This window comes from Vanellus vanellus (genome assembly GCF_965231255.1).
Source record: "Vanellus vanellus genome assembly, chromosome: 4".
Classification (NCBI taxonomy): Eukaryota; Metazoa; Chordata; class Aves; order Charadriiformes; family Charadriidae; genus Vanellus; species Vanellus vanellus.
This window is the reverse complement of record NC_138909.1, coordinates 20397571-20422570: the sequence shown is the minus strand read 5'-3', so window position 1 is coordinate 20422570 and position 25000 is coordinate 20397571. Positions and strand designations below refer to the sequence as shown.

The window sequence follows — 25000 nt, the reverse complement described above, 5'->3', positions numbered from 1 at the left end:
TTAAACGAACAAATGTGCTTTTATCACAAGTGTGAATGTTGTGATATTTTATTTCACAAAATGCAGACTAAGAAAGGGAAGAATGATGACACCAGGCGAAAAGTAAATGTGATGCTTCTAAGTGGGCAAAAGCTGGAGCTGACCTGTGATACCAAAACGATATGTAAAGATGTCTTTGATATGGTTGTTGCCCATATTGGCTTGGTGGAGCATCACTTGTTTGGATTGGCTACTTTAAGAGGTAAGAATAATGATTTGATGTAGTTGACAGGTACAGAATAAGAAGAATTAGCTGTATGGTGTTGAGAAAAGATAAGCAGAGACTGCCTGGCATCTACAAAGCATTTACTTTGCCTCAGTACATGAGACTAAAACTCAGCATACATTTCTCAATGAAATTCTATGTTTGCCTGAGTAATGCCAGCTCATCTTGGGCAGCCTTATCCTTTAGGTTGCCAAGTTTTCCTCCCTGCTGTTTGTTGCCTTCACTCTGACACTCTGACTGCCATCAGAGGACATGAAAGGGCTTTGGGTTTTGTTAATATGCCCTATGCAATGTTGCAGCTTTTTGTGGAGGCAGACCCGTATGGATGCATGGGAGGGCCCCTTGGATAGAGGAAGTTGCCTTAGGAAAAAATGAATTTGCTCCTGAGCTGTTAATTTTTCACTATTAGAACACACTAGAAGTTGGACTTGTTTTTTTCCCACTGGGTAGAAGGTCGTTGTGGCAGAACTAAAGTGTTCAGACCCAGGTTTCCTGTTGGTATATCTCACAGGCTGTTGCAGAACTGTAGCGTTCAGAATGTTGGTGTGAGATAGAAACCTGTAGCAGCCCAAGAGGTTACTCTGTCCATGGCAAGCTCCCCGTGCTCTTTGGAATTTAGGAAGCCTTGAAAACATTTTGCAGAAACATAAATGGCACAGAAGTAGTAAGGGAGGGAAATAATGAAAGGTTTTGGATTTCCTATGGGATAAGAAACTTAAAATTTTAAAGAAACCCTAGATCCTATTTTGTACCTATCACTGAAGGTAACTTATTTTTTACTGATGTCTTCTGGATAGCTATAAAATTATTTCTTCTGCCCTTATTCAGTGTTCTCTTAAATAGCTATTGTGCTTATAAGCCATTGGTAGTCAACCGAAAACCTTACTGTTCAAATCAAACTTCAGAATTGTAAATCTGGTCTCGATACTTCAGCTGGAGAAAATATTTGGTTTTAATGTTTTTACCCATGTGCTTCCCTTTAACATTCATGGCAGGGTTTTAATGTTTTTACCCATGTGCTTCCCTTTAACATTCATGGCAGACAATGAATTTTTCTTCGTTGATCCTGACATAAAGCTAAGTAAAGTAGCTCCAGAAGGATGGAAAGAAGAACCGAAGAAAAAGAACAAGCCCCCTGTCAACTTTACTCTGTTTTTTCGCATAAAGTTTTTTGTGGATGATGTCAGTCTTATACAGTGAGTGTATGAATTTTTTTTATAACCCCTTAAGCCCTAAACTTATGGACATAAATTTGATATTTATCAAATACTGGAAATTTGCGATAAAAAGAGTACCAAAGATGGTGTTGGGGGTGTTTTGTGGTTTTTGTTTTGTTTTCCTGTTCTAGGCATACGCTGACCTGTCACCAGTATTATCTACAGTTGCGGAAGGACATCCTGGAAGACAGGATGCACTGTGATGATGAGACAGCCTTATTATTAGCATCCCTAGCTCTCCAAGCTGAGTATGGAGATTACCAGGCAGAGGTATACCATTGATTTCACCTTTGAGAAACTGTTCTTGCTGCTTAATTAAAGAATGGACTATGAGCTGCCACACACGCTTCACAGCTCTGCCCTGGAGTGGAAGCTCAGCTGATATGCTCCTGGCAATTTTTGCTGTGGGCAAGTTTTCGTTAGTCTAACACAGGCATGTTGCAGAATTTAGTTCAAGATCTGGGTGTTGAACCCTCTCTCTTCAGGGGAAGTAGAGTCAGGCTTGAGTAGGAAGAGACCATATGTGAAATTGGTCAGGGTTGAGATTCTGAATCTCTCCCCTTACTCAGATGTAACATGATTCTCTTCAAAATGCATGTTTATGCTTCATTTGTGCTCATAGAGTAGTATATGGAGATGCTATCACAATTTTTTATTTTTTTTTTTTTTTGCATTTTAGGTGCATGGCATGTCATATTTCAGACTAGAACACTATGTCCCGGCTAGAGTGATGGAGAAACTAGATCTGTCCTACATCAAGGAAGAGCTGCCAAAATTGCATAGCACTTACGTGGGTGCATCTGAAAAAGAGACAGAATTAGAATTTTTGAAGGTAAGTGGGCAGCAGTTTGCTCCCTTAATCTCTGGCTTAAGAAGTTACTTGTGGGAATATGGGTGCAACAACTTCAAGCAAAAGCACAGGAAAACAGCTCAGGTTCTAAATAACACTGAAAGGAAGAAAGCTGGAAAGATCTCAAAAGACACATTATGACAAGTGAAAAGCAATCTTAGTAGATGGTAAGGAAGTTCTTTCATTTTTTTTTCCCCAACCAGTGGTGGTCTTACTTTAGCTCAAAGTAGTTAAATTGATATTTAAATTATCATAAAATTAGCATAAAATTGATATTTAAATTATGAAATGTTTTGTAACAGCTAATACTGTTTACAGTGCTTGGTATGAAGCAAGCCAGTAGCATTACCAAGCAGACTTTCTTGTGCAGGTACTATGTAAGATGATAAGAACACTATAATCACAGATATATTTGATTTATTCTAAAAGGACCCATTAAGAAATGTAATTATGTGTTTTGCTGTGGTTGCTCATGAGACAATGATCAGGTCCTGCCACAAACGGCTGCAAACAAGTTCAGGGGGTGATGGTTTGCTGCTGCAACACTGGATAACCATTACACTGTAATTTCACAGTCACACTATAGTTCCAGGGTCTTTGAGAACATGGTGGAAGAGGCACTCAGCTGACTTTGCCCCTTCTAAGTCTGTTGCTCGTTTGGCAGAAGTGTTCTTGTAACTTAACCGCAGAGAACAAGAGTAGAGGACTTGATCCTAGCTAAACCTAGTCTGACTGAGGGTGGGGAGGGGACAGCAGTTGTGTATGTTTTAGTCATTACATCAATTCCTTATGCCAGTACTGAAGACAAAGCAGGAAAGAATAACTGGGAGCGCAAAGCGAGTGAAACTGTGTCTTTTGGCAGTTATGATGCCTTAATGTGATCACAGAATTGCAGTGTTAATCTAATCCTGTGTTTAAGAAATGTGCTGGTAACAAGCGCATCTGGCTAGTTACAGTTTGTTGCCAACAATTAGTTTGCGCAAGTTTGATTTACTCAAAGGCGTTCTCGATTCATGCTTTGTTGTTTGATTTTAATAAATGCTGGGTTCATTTGCTGTAGCATTTGGCAGGTGAAAAGATACTACCAAGACTTATAACCCTCTAGAGCAGCTGAAGTGTCTCTGTTGTAACATCTGTAAACTGCGTAAGTGGAATCACCGGGCGGAGAGGAATCTTTTTTTTTGTAAAATCCATATATATATATATGAATATATTAAAATATTTATATAGAGGTATAAAAAAACTTGTATTAACTTCATATTCTTAGACGTTTCATTGCATTGATTTGTACAGTTGTGTCAGAGGCTCACAGAATATGGGGTTCATCTTCATCATGTGTTGCCTGAGAAGAGATCCCAAACAGGTATACTTCTCGGAGTGTGCTCCAAAGGAGTTGTTATTTTTGAAGTTCATAATGGTGCCCGCACACCTGTACTACGCTTCCCATGGAGAGAGACAAAGAAAATATCCTTCAGTGTAAGTTGGTCTATTTTCTGTGTGTACATGTCTGTTTCTATCTCCAGATACTGGTTTTGTGTGTTTGTTATTTTTGCAAACTAAGGTGCTGTTTTACAGTGTAATCTTTCTACATTTTGTGTGGCTGAGCTGTGTTGTATTATGGGGTTGAAATAGGAGTTTTGATGTTTTAAAGATTTTTATTTTTTTATTATTATTATTATTGCCTTGGATTCTATGCTGGTGAGGTTCCAGCCTCAGAAGAGAGTTTAGCACCTGTGTTTTGGCAAATCTGTATTGATGTGAAACATGGGTTCCCTGCCTTCTAAGGAAAGAGCTATTATGAAGATAGATCAAAGGCTACTCTTGGGATGGGGAGATCTGCCCATTTACTGCATTTCTGGGCAATCTGCCCCATGCTGTTGTATGGGACATGGGTAGTGAAGGATAAGACTCCTGCATTGGAGGACTGGATACTGGCAAATACTCGGAAGCACCTATGTTGCTTTTAAGTTGTTATTTTTCCAAGAATAGTTAAGTTAAATGATAATGGATGACAGGGGCTGACACTTGATCTGGACAAAACCACCAACCTTAGTGGGTACACAATAAACTGGTGGTCACCTGTCAGTTTTTAATGAGGTGTTGAGGTTCAAATGCTTACCTTTTCACAGGTATTGAAAACTACTTCTAACTGTGTGATACCTTACTGAAACGCTACAGCCTGTTTAATCTGTGATATGATTTTAACTAGAATTGGTAAATTTAAGATTAAAAATTACTAAAAAGATAAATTTAAGACCTGGAACATTAACTAGTAGATTTCATAATTAGATGGGCATCTAGCTCTTTTTTTCTTGTGGTAGCATCCCTTGTGACTTCCTCAGGGGCTTTTGAAGACCCCATTCTGCAAAATGTGGTAGTGCTGGTTGTCATTAGTCAGCACTAACAGCACTGAAGTACAATCTCAGCTAGCCCAGAAGTAGCTTTAAAGTGCTACTTTGTAAATCTCAAATTACTTTCAACCCCTATTTTAACAGAAATCTCTCCCATCGTGCATTTTGCTTCAGAAAAGTTTGAATGCTGTAACTGTGCACAAGCAAACACACAATTCTTTGTAGGCTAAAAAAAAATCATTTTCTTCAAAATTTTTCTTTCTGTATTGTGTAGAAGAAGAAAATAACTTTGCAGAACACGTCAGATGGCATCAAGCATGCATTTCAAACTGACAATAGTAAGACTTGCCAGTACCTTTTGCATCTCTGCTCTTCCCAGCATAAGTTCCAACTACAGATGAGAACCAGGCAGAGCAACCAAGACACTCAGGACATTGGTAAGGACTGTGATGCTGTGATGGTTTTTAATAGCAATCTATATATATTTTTTTTTTTTGTAAGGAGAAAATGTAAACTTGAGCTTCAGTAATTCTGCTGAGTGCTACGTATGTGTAGCTCTACATTTGGAGGGTTTATACTATAAAGAGAATCTACTAGCTAAGTTTGTTTACGTTTTGTTTAAGGGAGAAAATAAAAGAGAAGTTGGCAGATCACACAGAGCTGGCACACAGCAGTTCCTGTAAAATAAAAGGAATCTAAAAATAGGTTGTGAATTTCATTAATGGCTTTTGGCTTTTTTCAGAAAGAACTTGCAGATACTTCAATAGTAGGGTATTTACCTTTGCTTGATGTGAAATGAATCAGTTTGATAATGTGGAAGTACAGGAAAAAATGGTGTGATCATTGGAGGGCAAGTAAAGTAGGGCACATTTCATGATGCTGCATGTGTAAGCTGTGGGTGTAGCTGTCTATTTCACTGAATGTTTGGTGGACCTAATAAGGAACAACACTGATGCTAGTCGGTTTTCTTCAGAATTGCCATCTAATTTGTGTGTATAATAAAAAATGTAAAAATGTTCTTTTTAGATAGAAAATATTAATTGGAGAATGAAGTCATTGAAAAAACCCTCTTTATTAATTTCTTCATTATTAGGGGCAGAGCTCACTTGGCTGGCTGGCCTTCATGGCAGCCTGGAAATGCTATTTTGCTCAGTCTGCCTGCTCATTCTTTCTTTGTTCCCTGTTTTTATCTGTCTGCATTCCAGTTGCTGCTAATCCAGACTTCCCCCAGCTAGCTGGGATGGAGTTTGACCCCATTGCTGTGGAGATTGTGATCTCTAATTTAAAATAAAAAAAGGGGGTGGGGTGGGGAAAGGCATGTGGCAACTATGCAGCCTTTTTTCTATTCAGCTAACTTAGTGGAAAGAAATAGGACCGAGTATCTTAAAGCCTTTGTTCCAGTCTCTAACTTAGCGCTTGCTTATCCTGAATTGCAAAGAAAAGCAGTACATGAAAGGCTTTCTTAGCTAGGCAAACTTGGTTGCTCTTACACATGAAATATGTGTTGTGCTTTGGGAGTCTGGAAAATAATAGTTTGCTTCTGTGCAGTGCAGATCACCTGGAATTCAGAGGTCTCAAATTTCATCAGTCGTTCATAATCAGAAGCAAATGTCAGTTTTACGGTTAATTCCATTACACTTGGTTATTAAACATAAAAACAATTCAAACAAAGTTTGCTTTTGTCATAACTTTACTGATCTAAATTGATTACCCATGTTTCTCTTTCCTGCGTATGTATATACCTATAGCGATAGAGTTACTAGAATAATATTTTTTTTAACAGAAAGTATTGTAATACAGGTAAGAGAAAACAAGGATGAAGCAGCTAGTCAAAATAGTGTATTAATTATAAGTACTGTTTAACTTTTGTTAGAGCAGTGAAATCCCAGGCAGTATTTGGGAAGCATTATTCTTGGCCTGCAGAAGCATCAAGTGTTTTGTCTTTTTTCCAGAGGCCTTAAAATGTCAGTAAAAAATGGTGCTTGAAGCACTCAGCAAAACAGTAAAAAAAGGGCAGGTGACAATATTATTATCTCAAGGCAGATCACCACAGGAAGTGTATGTTTTGAAGGTTTCTTACTTAAGGACTGATTCTGGGTTAGCAGACTTCAGAAGATTAATATGTGTTGGAAGATTCTTTAGAAATACAGTATTACAGTGCATTGCAAGACTTGCCTTGATTTCAGCCAGTGAATGGAGAAAATATTTTGAGACAAGGGAGAAAGACTGCCGTGCATAGTGACAGTTAACAAATTTTCATGGAACACAACAAAAGGATGGAGGCATAAGGAAGAGCACTTTACAGCCCCTGTGATGTACCATGGCATGTTTTTCACTTGTTGCACAATGCCTTCATTGACCTGGGAAAAACCATTTTAACACATGTAAATCTAATAGAAAGAATTAGGCTTGGAAAAATTGAAGGAAAATGCCTCTTGAATAACATTCTTTCTGCAGGAACAGAAAGAGATGAGACAAAATTTTAAAAAAAGAAAGAAAAGAAAAAATACTAGCAATTTAATGGTACATAAGAAAGGAAATAGGCTATAACAAGAGGAACGATGGTTTATTTTTTGCACAACTTCTGTGACTATGCACTGAACAGAACCAAGCACTGAGTTTTAATATGGGTGTTTTGATTCCTGAAAGGGCATATAGAAAATGACAAAGATGAAGCCAGGGTTAAGTCAACCTTACAAGGGTCGAGTTTGGAGCATGTGTGAATTTTCAGTTAAGGAGGTAACAGAGGTGTGAAAGGTCTAATGTCTATATAGATAATGATGTGAATATTAATCTGAAGTCCATAGGGAAATCCTGCTTGGTGTTTGAAGAGGATAAGTATGACATCTAGAGAAGAGATACTAGAATATTTTATTAAGGTAGTTTTCCCCATGGATGGGAACACAACAAGAGCAAGTGTCATTGATAGCTTCTGTCAGAGTCAGGAAAATGAGATTTGTGGATCTCTGGTCTGGTGGAGCAAAACCGTTCTTATGTAGCTCACCTAGTCTGTCTGGTGGCTATGGCTAGAGGAGGTATATGGTATGGATAAGGAAGTGTTACTTGCATACTAATTCACCTTTAAAAGGGACAGAAAAATACCTTCCACAACTAAATCTTGTCAATTTGTATGCCTATTTTAGAGAAAGCATGAGTTGCTGTTGCAGTTAATTCCTGCCCTAGGTACTGGAGGAAGCTTTTGGAATGACAGTGCTGAGGTTGTGTTTGCTAAATACAGTCTTTAATGGTGAATATTTCGGCATTTAGTAAAGCTAATGGATGATATGTACCAAAAAGTAGCATTTTCCTTTTGAGCTACAGTGCAGCTTCCTAAAGCAGCTTATTTCCTAGCTGTATGTAGAGTTTAAAAAAAAAAAAAAAAAAAAAAAAAAACCACCAAAAAAAACCCCAACAACACTAGTTAACCCAAAATCAGAAATATATACGCAGTTGAGGATTATTTTTCCTCAGACTTCCCTGGGAACTGACTCCAAGACATCAGTGGAGTTTATGAAGGGTTCAGATGGCCTGATTTCCTTTAAAGGCTCTAACCAGCAAACATGTTGCCACAGCTTATCAAGTTTCTGCGCAAGAGCCAAGCCACAGGAACTTAACTGCTAGCCTTAGGAGGCCGTTAGGCTAATAGAAATGAGCCCTGCTCAGCTTTGCTCTGAATTAAGAGGGGGTTAGGCTAAGTTGTATTATCTTGCATTTGCTTTCAGCTAAGAACATCCACCCAGACAGTTCCCACGACTCAGCTGACAGTAGTTTAATTGCAATCCAAAACCTGTTTCCCTCTGCTGCTCAAGGTAATCCTAGTTCACTAGTCAAAAAGTCTGGCAAACCCTAGTCAACACCTTCTGTTCTGGGCTAAATCATGTAGAATGTTTCTGGCAGGGGAAGTCCCCAAGTGCACCTGAGTGAACTGATGCTCTTTTACCAGGTAGAGATGCTGCCAAGCCCCCACAACTTTGCAGCTGTACTGTAAGCATGTCAGGGAGTCATTTGAAGAAAATCAAGCAATGGATGGATGGAAGCTCAGTAGGATCTGATAGCATAGATGTGGGGGAGCCCCCTTTGTTCAAATTCTGGAAAAGACTTGTATGAGCAGGTTAAAGGAAGTGTAGTCTTCCAGGTCATTTGGCTTGAGGATATTTGTTTAGTTTAGAGAAAGAGATCATGTGCCAGTGTATAAGGCACAGCAGTTTAACAGGGAACATGAGTCTTCATACTAATAAGGGGATAAATATTCTGCTATTCTGTGGTTTTGGACTTCAGTGTAATAGATGGTCAGGTTAATGTAATGTCATGAACAATGGTGGTTGTATGTACCTGATGATAATACATACTTCTGAGCATCTAAAGAAAATGTTCTTTGTGCGCGTTGGTTGTTTAAAATGCACGCTTAACACAAGGAAGTCACACTAACTCTACTGTATAATTTAAATTTGTTTGTTTGTTTTTTGTTTAAAAATAAAAATTCACAGAAAGGGCTTCATTTAGGAGCCTAAACCTTCATGCAGACTCTGTCAAAGGTTTCAACATGGGACGAGCAATCAGTACTGGTAGCCTGGCCAGCAGCACTTTGAACCGACTTGCCGTTCGACCTCTGTCTGTTCAAGCAGAGATTCTGAAAAGGCTGTCCTGCTCTGAGCTCTCACTCTTCCAGCCGCTTCCTGGCTCTTCAAAGGACAAGAATGATAAGACTCCATGGGAGGAAAGACCCAGGGTTATGAGCAAGTCATTTCATGATCTGAGTCAGAGCCACATCTCAGTTTACCCCCCAAGGAAAAATATTATTACTGCTTTGGACTCTTCCCCCAAAAAAATAGAAGACATAATGGGAAGAGTCTTTCAGCAAATGCCAAAATTTGGTACTGGATCAGCATCAGGAGCGTTAAAACTGAGCAAGTAAGTGTCTCTGACCACCCTGCAATATCTTTGTGTACAGTCAATGTACATTTTGCATCAGTTTTGATTTATTATTCATACCATTATTTTATTACATTGATCCTTCCCTTCCCTCTCCCAACTTCCTCTTCCCTCTGTCTGGTTCCCCCTTCTCTCCTTCTCCCCTTTAAGTTCAAAATCTCATGCAGGTTTAAGTAGAAGCCCCGAGAGAAAGAAAAATGAATCAGACTCATCATCCATTGAAGATACCGGTCAAGCCTATGTTGTAGGTCAGCACGCACAAAATAATATTACTGTATTTACTAACCAACCTCTAAAATTGCTTTGGGTGTAATGCTTTGATATATTTATTAACTGATGGTAATATTTCAATTTGACAAAGGGAGCAGAGTATCACATGTTCAAGTAATCCAGGCCAGTTGCCTGTTGTTCCTGAATAATTATTGCAATGAATCAAAAAAATCCTTCGGACATCAGTCTGTACACAGGAGCACAAAGTTTTAGTACTTCACTGTAAAAGCTGTTTCAGAAAACATCTTCCATTCTGTCACTTTAGAGTGCCATTTTATGGTGTGGATCTTTCAATAATTTGCTAGGCTTCTCAGTCTGTTTGTCAAGGTTGAACTCTTTAAGTGGAAAGGACGCAGGGAGTGATTTTTGGAAGTGTACTCTGTTTGGCATAAGCTGGCTATTGGCTAGTACCTCTGAGCAGTAACTGCACAGTTCTTTTTTGTTTGGTCTCATTTGGATATAATAAATTAGGTACAATTTTTTTGCAGTGCGTTAGGTGTTTCACAAAAACACTCTTCTAATGAGCTAAGCCAGATGTACTTACTCCATTTTCTTGGCAAGGATTGGACTGCACACAAATAGTCTTACTAGGCAGTAAAAATACAGAGTTCACATTGGAAAAAAAAAAAAGATTCAGAGCAACTGAATAGGCTTAAACTCGCATGTTAGGTTATTTTACGTTAATTTTTAATATCTGTGTCATCAGTTTCTGATTATAGGAGGTTCCCTGTTATAATAATGGAAACTGCAATGACTGAAACATTTACAGCCTTAGCTTGCTTTTCTTGGTTTGCTTTTGCTTAGTATTAAAATATTGATTAGTTACAGAACATCAGAAAAAGTGGAAGAAAGTTAAGTTTATGGGGTTCAGTATAAACAAACTTGCAAAAAAAAAACCACACCAAACCAAACAAACAAACAAACAAAAAAACCACAACAGTGTGTCATGCAAACATCGCATCTGCCCCCACTGCCCTTGAAACCAGGACTGACTTGGGAACCACGCTTTCAGTAACAAGAGCAAAAGAGTGAGATGGGGCACACAGTTTCTCTAGTAACTCTATTGACCAGCTGCAGCCATTTATCCTATGCTTTTAGCTTTACAATTATTGTTATCATGTGCTTACCCATAATCTGGGCAGCAATCCTGGTAAGGATCTTAGCTGTATGTCAGAAAGTCTTGCTCCTTCACTTTGCCTGTGCTGGGGGACACACATTCTTTGCATGATGAAACTCATCAGCTGAAACTTTAGGGTTCAGAGGTTTGGAAAAGGCCAGGACTACTTTCCTAAGAAGCTTGAATTATCTTACCTCATTTACTTTCATAACTTAGTACATTTATTATTTTATCCTCTTTAAAGTGTGGCCATATTTGCTTGGCATTGATCATTCCAAAGAAAATATGATTCTGTATGTAAACCAATTCAAATAGAAATACTTGATTCAAAGTGCTTGTTACTGCAGCAATGTATTTGTTACTGTACAAAATCTTACAGGATTCCTGTTGTGTTGGTTTATTAGGTTATACTCACATTGGGTTAATTCATATATGCGTATACATCCAATCCTGTTAGAAAATTTAGTCTTGACTTTGTTTCTTAAAGATCCACTAATTTTATTGCAAGTTAACAGTGGTTGTAAAGGCCAAACCTCTGTCCCTTCTTTAATTCTTTGCTTCTGCATGAGCTACCTATCTATCTGAACCTTGAACTACAACCTAAGTACATGAGTAATTTGTATTTGCTAATCCAAAACTACTTTCATGTTTATTAATTTTTAAAATAATCAAGAAACCTGATATTGTGAGTGAGCTTGTGCACTGTGTAGTCTGAAATACTTCTTGGTAGCTTTTTAATTAAAAAAAAATTATAACAATGATGTCTAATATTTCTATTCATGTGACAGGCATTAGCATGAATACTTCAGGAAACCTTCCATCATCGATGCTGTCAAAAGAGAGTGGTAAGTTGATAAATATTGATAAAATTGACTATAGAATTAATTCATTGTTTGTGAAGTACTTGTCAAGGACTTCACTTCCACCTGTCCTGTTTCTTTATTCTTAAATCAAATGCCTCTCTCAGTTAATTGGGTAGGACCTTTTCCTAAATACAACTCCTAATATTTCTTTTGGATTGCTTCTTGGGGGAGACTTTGACATCTGTGTGTAATATTTTTCAAATATGAATAGTGTTTGTTTAGTTTCACACTTGAAGGATGCTATTATTTAATATACCATGGTCATCGAGGCTCATTTCCCTTACTTGTGAGGTTACTGCTTCTGTAAAGCCCAAGAAGACTGTGTTTTCTTTTTAGTTCTTTTATTCTTTAGGTTTGACTTGGTTTTGTGGGAGAAAAACTCCTTCTTTAGGTGATGCAGTCTGTTGCACTCTCTTCCACCACTGTTTTCTGCTTGTACCAGTGTGTAGAGCTCAGGAGGTTTCTGCCATTGTGGAATTGCATGTTCTACTTAAGGCAAAAGTATGCCAGGCACTCCATACCAAATGAGTAGTATCTTCTCTAGGTAGCAAATTCATTAGTTCAGACTTACAGTTTGTTGGTGTTTCCTGAAGTTTCAGGAGATTGGGTTTTTTTTTCCAAATCATGCTCCTTCTGTCTCTTAAGTGCCTGCGTCTACTTTAACCTGTTGGGAACCCACAGGAGTCACATGAATCTATTGTGAGGGTGTTCAGATTTTGGAAGAAGCAGAATCAGCGGCCTGTGGATTTGCAAATGAGGAAATGAAAAAGATAGGGTTTAGTATACGTTTCTAACGTTGGTTGTTTTTTAATGAAGGATCATCATTAAGAGAACTCACCGAGTGACTTCTTAGTAACTTCATATATTAAGCATCAGTTTCACTTTTACTAATATGCTTACATCCTGCCTACCGGAGCAGGGCATGTAAACACAGTTCTAAATACTTTGCTGATCTGAGACTAATCAATTTGAAGGGCTCAACTGTGTTGTGATTCCAAGAGACTATGCTAGGTCCTTTTCTTGTGAGGAATAAAAGGTTTTAGCTGCTGAAGATGGCAGTGAGTTATAACAGTGGTGGTTTGTTGTTTCTTTTTTTATTTGAACATGTCTTGGAAGATGAAAGTTGGACCCACTAGTTCAGAACAGCTTTTCAGGTTATCAAAGAAGTAATCTTTTTTTAATGGAATAGAACTTCAAGGCAAACCTGAAGGGAAGCATTCGGGTAGTGTCTGATCACAAAATGTTGGCTTTTCAGTTGACTCTCTGCAAACAACACACAACAAAGTTGCCTCACCAGAAAGAGAGATCACTTTGGTGAACTTGAAAAAGGATGAAAAATTGGGCTTAGGTAAGTGGCTTTAAAATTGTTGTCATCATGTGTGTTCCTACAAGCCAAAAAAAAAAAAGTTTTCTGGTCTGTGTTGAAGTATTTATTGTAGGACTGAGGAAAGCTGGATTTCGAAGGCATTTAAGATGCTGAAGCCTTACTTGGTAGCGCCTGCTACTGATTTGTTGAGTGGTGTTTAAGCAAGTCCGTTTCTCAGTTTTTCTATATTATAAGTGTAGGATAGTGTTTATATTGTAAAATAGTCATCCTAAAAGTTGGCCTTTAAAGTTTATCTCTCTGTTGAGGTACAAGATTTTTGTCTTATGTGGACACCTCCCAGCTGTGACAGCTTGAAGGCTTTAAAAAAAAAAAATTTATAAAGCCATTGTGAGCTAATTGTGAAGTGTTTTTCCAACTCTTATAATATCGTCAGATGGAATACTAATTTGAGGTTTAAGGAGTCTGGAAGACTAGATATTTGCATTCCATTCCTCCTTCTACCACTCAGTTTTTTTCATAAAAACACATAATTTTTCACTGTATGAGTAATGAATGATTTGGTATCAATATTGTGCTTTAGGGATGCTCTCCAAAGTGTTCTCAAGGACATTGTTCTGTCTGTCATTCACAATAGCACTGTTGTGTACATTTGAAGAGGGGGAAAAAGCCTACAAGACAATAATATTTAGTGTTTACGCTGCACAGTAACTTAAGGGTTGACCAAAAAGGAAATAATTTCATATGAAATGCACTATTTCTTCTTTCTTCCCCATGCGATCTGTGGTACTTGGCTGTTTCAGCTAGAATAGAGAAGACCAGATATCTTCTATTTTCTTTTTTTTCATCTTGAACATCCTTCCAAAGTTTACCTGGTAGAATTAGCAGAACTTCATTAGAAGCCTCAAAAGAAAACGGGGTTAAAAAACCTAGTTCTTAAGACCAGGGTCAAAAATTTAGGTGAAGCTACTTCCATTCCATTGAAGTAACAATGGAGAAAACCAGAAATTTTTAAGTAAGAGAAAATACATTTCATGTGGTCAGCAAATGTACATTTAATGTCGTCTGTTTGTGCATGTGTTTCTCTTGCCACAGTTGTCTTCTGTAGCCTTTGCTGGAATTTTCTGAGAAGCCAGCTAGACGAAGTGAATCACTTGCTCGAAAACAGAAATAGCAATAAAGCTTAATCAAAAAAGCTTTGCCATTTACTTTCATGTAGGCTTCTTTGAGATGTATGGTTTTCTTTTACTTTACGTTTATTAGAATGATGTAAGATTTTGACCATTCTGCAATACGGACTTGTATTGTGTTAAGTTACACTGTGATCACTGACACTTTTGCCTGCTTTGGGGCTTTTTTAATAGGCTTTCAAATAGTCGGTGGAGAGAAGATGGGGAAACTTGATCTGGGAATTTTTATTCATTCGGTTATTCCTGGAGGGCCAGCTGATTTGGAAGGATCTCTAAAACCAGGTAAATAGTGTAAATAAGAAGAGGTGTATACATGAAAGAAGGCCAAACACCCACATAGCACCATTTCCATCTATGGCTGCAGGCATCAGTCCCTTACAAATGCTGACCTTCAGTTACCTTCTGGATAATTTATGAAAACTGGAGATACTTCTTTGTTAAACTATAAGAAAACAAAAATCATTCAAATCAAATGAAGCTTGAAGTAGCAGAAAATTAGAGTTCTGTATAGACATAAAGGCTTTGTTTGCTATTGTCTCTCTATAGATGCTTTGTAATTTCAATTTTTTAAAACTCCAAACCTATACTTTGATTTTAGAAAAAGTGAATATAACCATATGGCTACTATAGTGGAGGGGGGAAGAAACTTTTTTTTTTTCTTTTTAGTCTATGCCTTGAACTGAACAGTATATTGCTTATTTTACTTGATTTTTGCTTTTGCATCTGTTTTTCTACAGCAGAAGAGAAGGTAGAAATCATAATATGGAAAGGTTTGGCAGGTTTAAAAAGAGGAAATGTTCATAAGCAGTTCTTGTGGTTTGTTTTGGTTTTGGTTTTTTTTTTAATGATTGGTGTTCCCTATTCCAGCATCGCTTGAATTTTAGTAATTTTTAATCCATGTATTGTGTAGAGATTTTCAGACCTGTACTCCACGTTCTTACCAATCAATAAAAATGTACATGTTAGATTGTATCTGAACAAACCCTTTTGCGCAGGACACCGACTAATATCCGTAAATAGCACAAGTTTAGAAGGCGTCAGCCACCATGCGGCATTAGAAATATTGGAGAATGCACCTGAAGACGTGACACTTGTTATCTCTCAGCCCAAGGACAAGCTATGCAAAGGTACAGAGAGAAATATTCCTTATTATTAAAGAGGAGTTCTTTGAGTTTGAGTACTCTGCCTTCTCTGAGACCTTTTGTAAAGTACTTCCGGTGTTTCTTTAAAATTACTAATCTAACTGAGATAGTTATAAAACATCACCCTAACTGCAGTCAATTCTGTAAGCAACCCCAGCTAGAATATGCTTGAAATTGTATTCTGAGACTGAGCAAAGTAGTGTGTTAAAGTAACCTTTGGTGAGGACCCACCTGTTGCGTTGTAAATAGAAAGTGTTCTACACAATATGAACAGGTAGAACCTTGCGTGGTTGTAAGCTGAGAAATCTGTGTCATACTGCAGATATTAGTAGCTGGTAACATGTTGACTGTCTTGTCTCCTGGTTTTCAGCATCGTCTAATGCTGCACAGATCAGTAATGGAACCAGAGGTTATTTAAGGAGGCCATCGTTGGTGCAGGACAACGAGGCAGAGTCCTCTTCAGAAGAACACAACCGGTCCTGTGGTCACCAGAGGCCTGTTTCGGGGAGTTTCTCTGGTTTGTCGGGAGGCAAGCGGGATGGAAGCGTGAGCTCCCAGGATTCCAGAACCGAGAGTGCCAGTCTGTCTCAGAGCCAGACAGCCAGCTTCTTTGGCAAACGTGCAAGTGGTAGAGCCCAGCAGGATCCTCAGCATTACAGTGATTCCCAGTCTGGGCTTTCTAAAATGAACGAGAAGAGAAGATCCGCATCTGACAGTACTCGAGCAAAAAATAAAAGGCCTGAGGTAGTGGAATCTGTGGAATATTCTGACCGAGGGGATTCTGACATGGATGAAGCAACTTATTCCAGCAGTCAGGAGCAACAGCCAGCTAAAAAGGCATAGTGTATTTCATATGAATATTTCCCATCAGTGTATAATAGTGACAGTGAAATAGCTGACTCTGGGTGTGAATAAGGTGAAAGGACGTGGGGGAAGGACAGCCTAGCGTGCAGCTTATCTTTCTAATGGCAAATGCTAATAGCTAATTTCTAATAGTTTGGTGATTTTGTTCAAAATAAATGGAGAAAATCACTCCTGTAACTTGAAACAACTTCCCAGCTTTCCAACGTCACGAAATGGCTATGTCTTACTAGAGGCAGACTGTGTTTTGGGAAGAATGCATAGGGCATTTGTTGATTCTGTAGAAAGCCTCTTTTCATTTCTGTGTGTTTGTCCAATATGATCATAGTCTAGTGACCACCCCTAGAGGTAAGTTTATTCACCTGGCAGATAAATTTAAGTTTTTCCTAGATTGAAGTAGTAGTGATGCATCTGGAATAGGTAGCAGGGTCTTTAGGGTTTTATCTAATCCATGGGAAACTGCTCTTGTGTAGTGAAGTTCAGCAGTGAGCCATGCTCTGAACAGAGATAGCTTGCTGCTTCACCTTTGCAAAAGTACACAATGGCAAGTACTACAAATTAATTCCTAATTTGCAGCAATTCCTCTTTTCAGCTGATGGAGGTTATTCAATTAAGTTGTGGCAGCTTCTGCAAATTAGTCCAACAGACCCAAGGCTGCTGTAATACTGAAGTACTATAGTTTCTGTGTTCTGTCAGCAGCTCACTTTGACAGTAAAGACTTGGTTGCTGAAGGCCAAGCACACTTCTGTGCTAAACCTGTTCAATCACAGCAGTGGAAGAGTTAAAGCAATGACCCTTATGAGTCTTACTTGATACTTTGCCATGTGGACTCCTTTTGACTGCATCTTACTCAAAAACACACCCTTTAGGGTCTTAATTGTAAACTTCTGTTCTAATGGCAAATCATTCTCTCGTTTGTTTCTTTTTCTTTTTCTTTCTTTTTTTTTTTTAATAAAGGAATCTTCCTCAGTGAATACAGCAAACAAAATGAATTCTAAAAAGGTTACTGCAACACTTCTTAAACCTGGAGATATCTTTGAGGTTGAACTAGCCAAAAAAGATAACGGCTTGGGAATAAGTGTCACGGTACTGTTTGACAAGGTTTTTAGATGTTTTCTCTTTTTCTGTATTCCCAGTAACCCATTAAATTGCTAAATTACAAGGAAGCAAAATATTTTCTGGAATTACTGTTGACTATATAGTTTTACTGATGTGTGATTAACCTTACCAAAGCTGAAAAGTAATACTATTTTATATGACTTTTCTTGTCATCTGCCCTTTAAGTAACTCTAGTTTTATGGTGGAGCCCCAAAGTCCTAATAGAATCTTATCACAGATGCTGCTTTGTGAGTATAAAAAGCGAGATGATCTTTGTCCCATGCTACCTAATAACGTGGCAGTTTTACAGGGGAGAGAAGTAAGGCCTTCCCTGACTGGCATCACAGGCAGTGGGAGCAGTAGTGTTGCTTAAGAGCATTTATGCACGTCCACACACATATACCATGTTCAGTGCTCTCCCTCTACTGGATAAAAGGCAGAAAGCAAAAAACTACTGAAATCCAAATAAGACCTGGCTGACACTGCTTTCTTGCAATAGGAAACAAAAATGTATTTTTAATGGACTAATTTCTTTTTGGGCTATATAATTTTGAAGGTAGTTTACATCCAGGGCCTGACACAGTGCAGAGGGGCACTTCAGGGAAGATGGTAATTATTCATAATGAGATGCACAGATTTTTCACTGCTCCTGTTCTTGTATTGTGTTCAAAAGTACATTTTGATATTTTAATATTCAAATATCTCTGATCACTGGACTGCACGGTGATTTATAAAAGGAAAAGTTGCTCAAATTATAACAATAGAGAGCAGTTATTGGCTGTAGTTCAAAAGTGGTGGCTTTCACTGGCTGTTTATACCTAAAACTAAGTTGGCCTTTTCCCAAATGTGGCCATATGGATAGGCATGCAGGTGGAGTGCCAATTTGCAAGCCTGGCACTGTTTTCTTATATGTGGCTAGTATTGTAAGAAGAGCAGAATTAAATTCTGTTATTTTAGCATCCCAGCATATTCAAAGTCACATTGCTTTGTCAAGCTTTTAAATAGAGATAGCAGGAGGAGCAAAGATTCAGCAGGAGTTGGTTATTGAATAGCATCAAGCCTGCTGTATGCATGCATTGGCTTTGTAGAAAATGTTAGAAGATGGCAACCAATACAAAGATTTCTCTTAAAGGATGACCAAGTAGTATCTTTGTTGACCTTTCCTTTTTCAGCCTCCATTCTGCCCCTTATTTTGCTATCCTGTACAGTAGCAAAAAGAGGAGGTGTACAATTAGCCCTGTGTTTTAAGTTTTCACATGTAATACTGTGTGCTTTTGGAGTGAACGTTAATACACTGTTGATCTCCCTCTTCCCTCCAAGTTTCTGGAGAAGCATTGATAGTGTAGCAGTGGGTCAGAATCATACAATGGTTTGGGTTGGAAAGGATCTTTGCAGGATGGGTTGGACTAGATGATCTTTAATGAGCAGAAAAGGTTAAGGCCCTCCAAAAACAATGCCATTTGAGCTTGAGCAGATTTTTTCAGCTTAGCTCTACCAACTTGTATGAGCTGAGAGAAAGCAGTGCTCCTTAGTTTCTTGTTACATCAGAGAGGGTGTATTGGGGTAGGACACTGCATGGGTATGCACCTTCTGCTTTGGCATGGTATGCTCTCACACATCTCTGAGCTTTGATATGCATGCAAGCATGCATAATGTAGACGTGTTTCTGCTGAAGGACATTTATTTTTTTTTATTGCGTTTGCATTGTGATGCATCATGTTTTTACAATCTTCCCACCCCAACCTCATTCATAATAAATTGCATGACTGTAAAAACATGCTGTGCGTAACATTTTGGTTTTGATAGTTTGGCTGTTCTTTTTACATGCCAGTAGCCCAAGTGATTCCTGAGTACAGTTTTCCTTGTGTGACACTGTGTTTAATTACTAAGTATTCTAACTGCAAAAAGACTAAGAAATCTTATTTTTGCTTTCCTTTTAGGGCGGTGTAAATACTAGCATAAGGCATGGTGGTATTTATGTGAAAGCGATTATTCCTAAGGGAGCAGCTGAAGCCGATGGCAGAATAGAAAAAGGTAGTATTTCGGTTCTTTCAGTGGGGTCTCTTAACGTCAAATGTTTGCCTCCTTTTACTGAACCTTTTTCACTAGGAAGAAGAGTTGTTTTTCCAAGCTTCCGCATTTGCAGTTGTTATTTTAAATATTGCCCTGATAGCTAGTTCTGCAGGTGAAGATTTTTGAAAAAGCATAGACCAACTGCAGAACCAACAGAAAACTGCTGAGGCTGTGAAGGGGAAAAATAGGAGATAGGCTGCAGGACTTTTATTTTATTTTTCTAATGTAGCCTGTGTTAATGGAGAACACTTCTCTGTTCCAGCTATGGGGAGAGGAGGCTTTGTATTATTTGTGCCCTTCTTGCTTGTCATGCTGGGCAGCTCAATACAGAATATCACTGTAATTGTTACAGCTTTTCTTGTGTGTAAGCCAGGCTACATTCTTTACTGAAGCGAGAATTCCCACTGTAGACTAAGATTTGTTTTTAATGAAGAGTCAGAGCTTTGTGGCAGGCTATTATTCTGATGGTTAACACTAGCTTTGACATGGGGTTATCCCGTAGAATCATAAAATCACTTGTGTTGGAAAAGACTGTTGAATCCAACCATAGTTTAGTTGCAAAGTTCTCTTCTTGACTCAGAGCATGGAGGGGAAGGAGAATTTACTTCAATAACTGTCCTTGTTAGCTGAGACTTCAAGGTTTCTATGCATCATATATGTTTTATAGTTTGTTTTTCTTAGTGTTTCTTAAATTATTAATCATTTGTAGGTGACCGTGTGCTCTCTGTCAATGGGATTAGTTTGGAAGGTGCTACCCATAAACAAGCTGTTGAAACGCTGAGAAACACTGGGCAGGTAAGCAGCTGCTGTTTCTACTCTGACCTGTAGTAAACTAGGTCTTCATGAGTGAAAAGAGGTAAAGGAACCTGAAGACTGGAATTCTCCCCTGTGTCCTTGTTGCTTTAGATGTGCTTGCTTAGACTCCTTGGCTTCCTGGGCCTCGAGTCTCACTGTCCACCCTAGTAAAACCCTGGCTCTGTGTGTAGGAGAGAGGTCTTCATGGAATTGGTTTCTCCTTGTCCCTGGGCTTCATAGGAAGGAAGCCCAGGTGCACGGGTTGGAAAGGAGCTGTAGCAGCATGCTACAGACAAGTCCCAAATCTGAACCACTGAAGAGATAAGGGCCTTCATATATGCAGCTGTGTTTGCATGCTATGTCGGTAGCTTTACTTGAGTCTTGGCCTTTTTGGGTAGCACTTGATTCTGTCAGTGGTGTCTCCTTGTTTAATAGTGCTATTTATGGTGGCTGCTTCATATGTGGAAGTGCATGTACACCTGAAAATAGCCAGTGAATATACACATTCAGAGTTGCTACGGTGTCATGGTTTAATCCCAGCCATCAACTAGGACCACACAGCTGTTCACTCACTCCCCCACCTCCCTCAGTAGGGTAGGGGTAACAGGGAGAAATGCCTATCCCAAGTGTCCTACCCCCCCAGCCAATCTCTGTTTATATACTGAGCATGATATCAATGATGTGGAATATTCCTTTGGCCAGCTTGTCCTGTCTATGCTCTGTCTCAGCTTCTATGGGAAGCTGAAAAAGTCCTTGACTTAATGTAAGCACTACTTAGCACCAACTAAAACAATGTGTTATCAACATTGGTTAAGTCCAATGTGTTATTAAACAATGTGTTATTAACATGGGTTAAGTCCAAAACACAGCAGGAAGACACTAGGAAGAAAACTAACTCTGTCCCAGCTGAGACCAGGACATAAGGACTACTATTTGGGCTCACTTTATAAAATGCTTTTAACTCTATTCCCTGTACCCATGTGAAAATGACACTGTCTTTGACACTTCTTAACCCTCTCACAGCCTTATTGGAAGAAAACCCTTTCTTACTTTGTGTTGGAAAGTATCTGGCAAGTCCATTAATGTATTTTGGAGGTTGTCACTTACAGCCCCTAAAATTAAGGAACAAATGGAGGATGTATGGGGAGGGAGGCGTCTATAAAGTTTGCTGCTGTAAAACTTATGACCCTCACAAGTTAGAAAGAAACATGTACTCTAGACTGTGCTATCTCCATGACTATTGCCAGTTAACTGGAGAATGTTTCGTCTCTTCAGGTGGTGCATCTGCTGTTGGAAAAAGGTCAGCTTTCAGCAGCCAAGGTTCATGCTCCAGTAACACCACAATGCACACCTCCAAATCAGGTGGGGCAATGTGAGCCACAGGAGAAACCAGCGACAAAAACTACAAATGCCAAAGATTACAGCTTTGTCACTGCAGGTCAGGTCACATAGGAAACTGTCTGAACTTTCAAAGCATCCTTCAGTTTTTATATTTTTCTTCAAATATTCTGCAGAATAAAAGACAGACAGGAGAAAGATCTGTTAGGAATCTATACCAAGCCCCTGCACATAATGCAGTCTCTTCCTTTTTGTGCTGTTGCATTTGTTTTTAAGAATTCCTTTCACATCTTGGTAACTTTGTTTAGTTACTGTTAACTTTTTGCTCTCTCACTGTTCCTTGGTGTTTTCCAATTTCACCAGCCTTGCAGGCCAGGGCTGTAGCAAGGTTGGAGTAAAAGGGGTGCTACTATCTCTGGTGCTACTAGGGAGTGCCATGGGGAGGTTAAAATACTCATATATAAGGGAGAGTTTTTGTAGGTCCTGCTGTTCCTGTCTAGGTGAGAGAAGACATGAAGAGCTGGATGAAGAGAGAAGGGAGATCTGTGTAGCTGACTAGAGATTGGCATATTTCAGCTTCTCTTGCTGGAGACCTGTGAAAGTGGAGGGAAGCCTACGCAGATGGGGAAACCAGTATCTCCCCTTTGGTCTTCCTGCATGGGATTTATCCTGTCTGCCAGGAGCTCCAGTTGCTGCTCACACTAATGCCTGATCAGTGGCCAGAAAGGTTGTGTCACTCTATGCTTTAGCAGGCTCCTTAATGGGCTTCCTGGGGAACAGTATTAAGGAGACACCCTGGCTTTCTGTATAGTGTGGGTGTTATCAGGGCAAGCCAGCAGACTGAGAAGTCATGGTCTTTGTCCTCTTTTTAACTTTGAGGGATCTTTTAGGTAACACTTGTGTTCAGTAAAGTGGAAGAACGCTGTGAGGGGGAGAGTGTGCATTGTCATGTCTGCAGTAAGAGCACTAGCCACTTTTTTCATGGCCAGCATGCTGTAGGAAATAATAAGTTACTGTTTCTTTTGCAGAGAACACATTTGAGGTGAAGCTGTTGAAGAATACCTCAGGCCTTGGGTTCAGTTTCTGCCGTGAAGATAACCTTACCCCAGAGCAGCTGGGCTCAACTATTGTGAGGGTCAAAAAGCTCTTCCCTGGGCAGCCTGCTGCAGAAAGTGGGCAGATAGAAATTGGGGACGTTATTCTGAAAGTGAACGGGGCATCGCTAAAGGGTTTATCTCAGCAGGTTTGTATCTTAGTAGTGAAAACCATGCTGCGGTAGTCCTGCAAGTCTTGAGCGTCTGCATCTAATAATGAATCCCTCTGTGGCCATAGGAAGTCATCTCTGCTCTGAGGGGAACATCTCCAGAAGTCTCTCTTCTCCTTTGTCGGCCACCATCTGGTATACTACCAGACATCGATCCTTCTTTGTTGGTAAGTTTTATGGCATGATTATTTTTTTTTTATTGGTATTTGAAGGCTCATTTGTTCAGTCTGGTGGGTGGGTTAGTTAAATGCAAGATACAAATGGAAAGATGGCGAGGGTGCTCACAGAAACATGATTCTTACAATAAATCCATCAGGAGTGTACTAAGCATTTTGTGGAAAAGTGAAAAGCATGCAAGGCTTTAATAATTGGGTTTTTTTCCCCATTTTATGGCTTAAGACATTGAAAATTAGCTTAATACACTGTTTCTGTGGTAGGTGTTTCTTTGCAGTTGGTTTGAAGTTGATCTCCAATAGAAATTGGGTATTTCGGTAATGTATGTGAAGAGTATTTTGCAAAACACTAATTTGGTTGGTTTTGATGCATGTGAAACCAAGGAAAAGATTGCCATATTTACTTACTAGAAATTAGAGGTGTCCCAAAGAATATTTTCAAAATGCTCCAGTAAGTAAATAGAAAGAACAGAAGGCCATTTTAGGATACTCGGAAGAAGTGGAAATTAAATGTGTTTCATCAAAAGAGAATGTAGAGGGGAATTTGCCTGAAAAGTATTTCCATAATACAGGAAGGTGTGAAACTAATGGAGAGAAGTCTTCAATTTAAGTTATTTTAATACCATTTTCAAACAATAAAAACCACTGCATCCAGCTCTAGAGCCCCCAGTGTAGGACCTGTTGGAGTGGGTCCAGAAGAGGGCCACGAAGATGATCAGAGGGCTGGAGCACCTCTCTTATGAGGACAGGCTGAGGTGGTTCAGCCTGGAGAAGAGAAGGCTCCAGGGAGACCTTATAGCGGCCTTCTAGTACTTAAAGGGGGCCTACAGGAGAGCTGGGGGAGGACTTTTTACAAGGGCATGTGCTGATAGGATGAGGGGGAATGGCTTTAAACTGGAAGAGGGGAGATTTAGATTAGATATTAGGAAGAAGTTTTTCACTCTGAGGGTGGTAAGGCACTGGAACAGGTTGCTCATAGAATTGTAGAATGGTTTAGGTTGGAAAGGACCTTGAAGATCATCAAGTTCCAACCCCTCTGCCATTGACAGGGACACCTCCCACTAGACCAGGTTGCCCAAGGCCATATCCACCCTCACCTTGAACACCTCCAGGGATGGAGCTTCCACAACTTCTCTGGGCAACCTGTTCCAGTGCCTTACCACCCTCAGAGAAGTCAAGGTCCCTTCAAACCTAAACCATTCTATGATTCAAGTCTGATGACAGAGACTTAAATGTACAAATACAAATTTAAGTGAAGTTAAAATCAGAGTAAGAGATAAGCAGCTGAACAAACTAATAGTACAAATAACTAGTCCTGTAATGGACCTATTTGTAGTGTGGAATAACTTTAATAAAACAGCACATATATTGAAAGAAGAGGAAAAAACAATAAACAAATGACAATTTCTGTTTATAATGTTATCACTGATCAATGTGTTAATGAACACAAGAGTTTGGGCATAAAATGAAACTTTTAAACTTTGTGTGCCTGCTAGCTGATACCATTCTTGGGAGTATGTGATTATTGGCAAAACTGTTCTTCATTCTCATGGGAGTTAACTGTTTGGGTGAACAGTCTCCGTTTGGTGTAAACTGTCATAGTTTTTTGTAGTCTGTTATGTAGCTTTTTGCTTGAAAGCTTCCCTGTTTCCCTCCTGTGTGAGACAAGCTTGACATCAGTTGCACTGTAAGTGTCAGCAGTGTGTTCTGGTTGGAAGGGATTTCATGATAATTGCCTAGATAACTGCTGGGTATAGCTTAAAGGCGTCTGTCAGTAGGCTCTCTGAGGCTAAAGCCAAGAGTATATTCATTTTCCTTAGCAGTATATGTCTCAAAGTTTTTGCACACTTTGTCTTGGCCAAGTTGTGTTGAATGTG

At 39.1% G+C, this 25000-nt stretch overlaps 1 protein-coding gene across 1 annotated transcript in view; it reads left to right on the top strand.

The window, feature by feature from the left end:
* Positions 1 to 25000, top strand: part of PTPN13 (protein tyrosine phosphatase non-receptor type 13) — a gene marked incomplete at its 5' end in the record, with an annotated part of 98576 nt that overhangs the window by 54930 nt on the left and 18646 nt on the right. Inside the window, 19 exons of the mRNA XM_082482832.1 lie at positions 67 to 241; positions 1308 to 1461; positions 1614 to 1752; positions 2162 to 2314; positions 3626 to 3808; positions 4958 to 5120; positions 9171 to 9594; positions 9766 to 9863; positions 11791 to 11847; positions 13121 to 13213; positions 14554 to 14661; positions 15375 to 15506; positions 15892 to 16358; positions 17340 to 17483; positions 19421 to 19514; positions 20263 to 20348; positions 21624 to 21786; positions 22715 to 22929; positions 23019 to 23117. Coding sequence (XP_082338958.1) covers positions 67 to 241; positions 1308 to 1461; positions 1614 to 1752; positions 2162 to 2314; positions 3626 to 3808; positions 4958 to 5120; positions 9171 to 9594; positions 9766 to 9863; positions 11791 to 11847; positions 13121 to 13213; positions 14554 to 14661; positions 15375 to 15506; positions 15892 to 16358; positions 17340 to 17483; positions 19421 to 19514; positions 20263 to 20348; positions 21624 to 21786; positions 22715 to 22929; positions 23019 to 23117 — 3147 coding nt within the window. The remainder of the gene's footprint in view (positions 1 to 66; positions 242 to 1307; positions 1462 to 1613; positions 1753 to 2161; positions 2315 to 3625; positions 3809 to 4957; positions 5121 to 9170; positions 9595 to 9765; positions 9864 to 11790; positions 11848 to 13120; positions 13214 to 14553; positions 14662 to 15374; positions 15507 to 15891; positions 16359 to 17339; positions 17484 to 19420; positions 19515 to 20262; positions 20349 to 21623; positions 21787 to 22714; positions 22930 to 23018; positions 23118 to 25000) is intronic.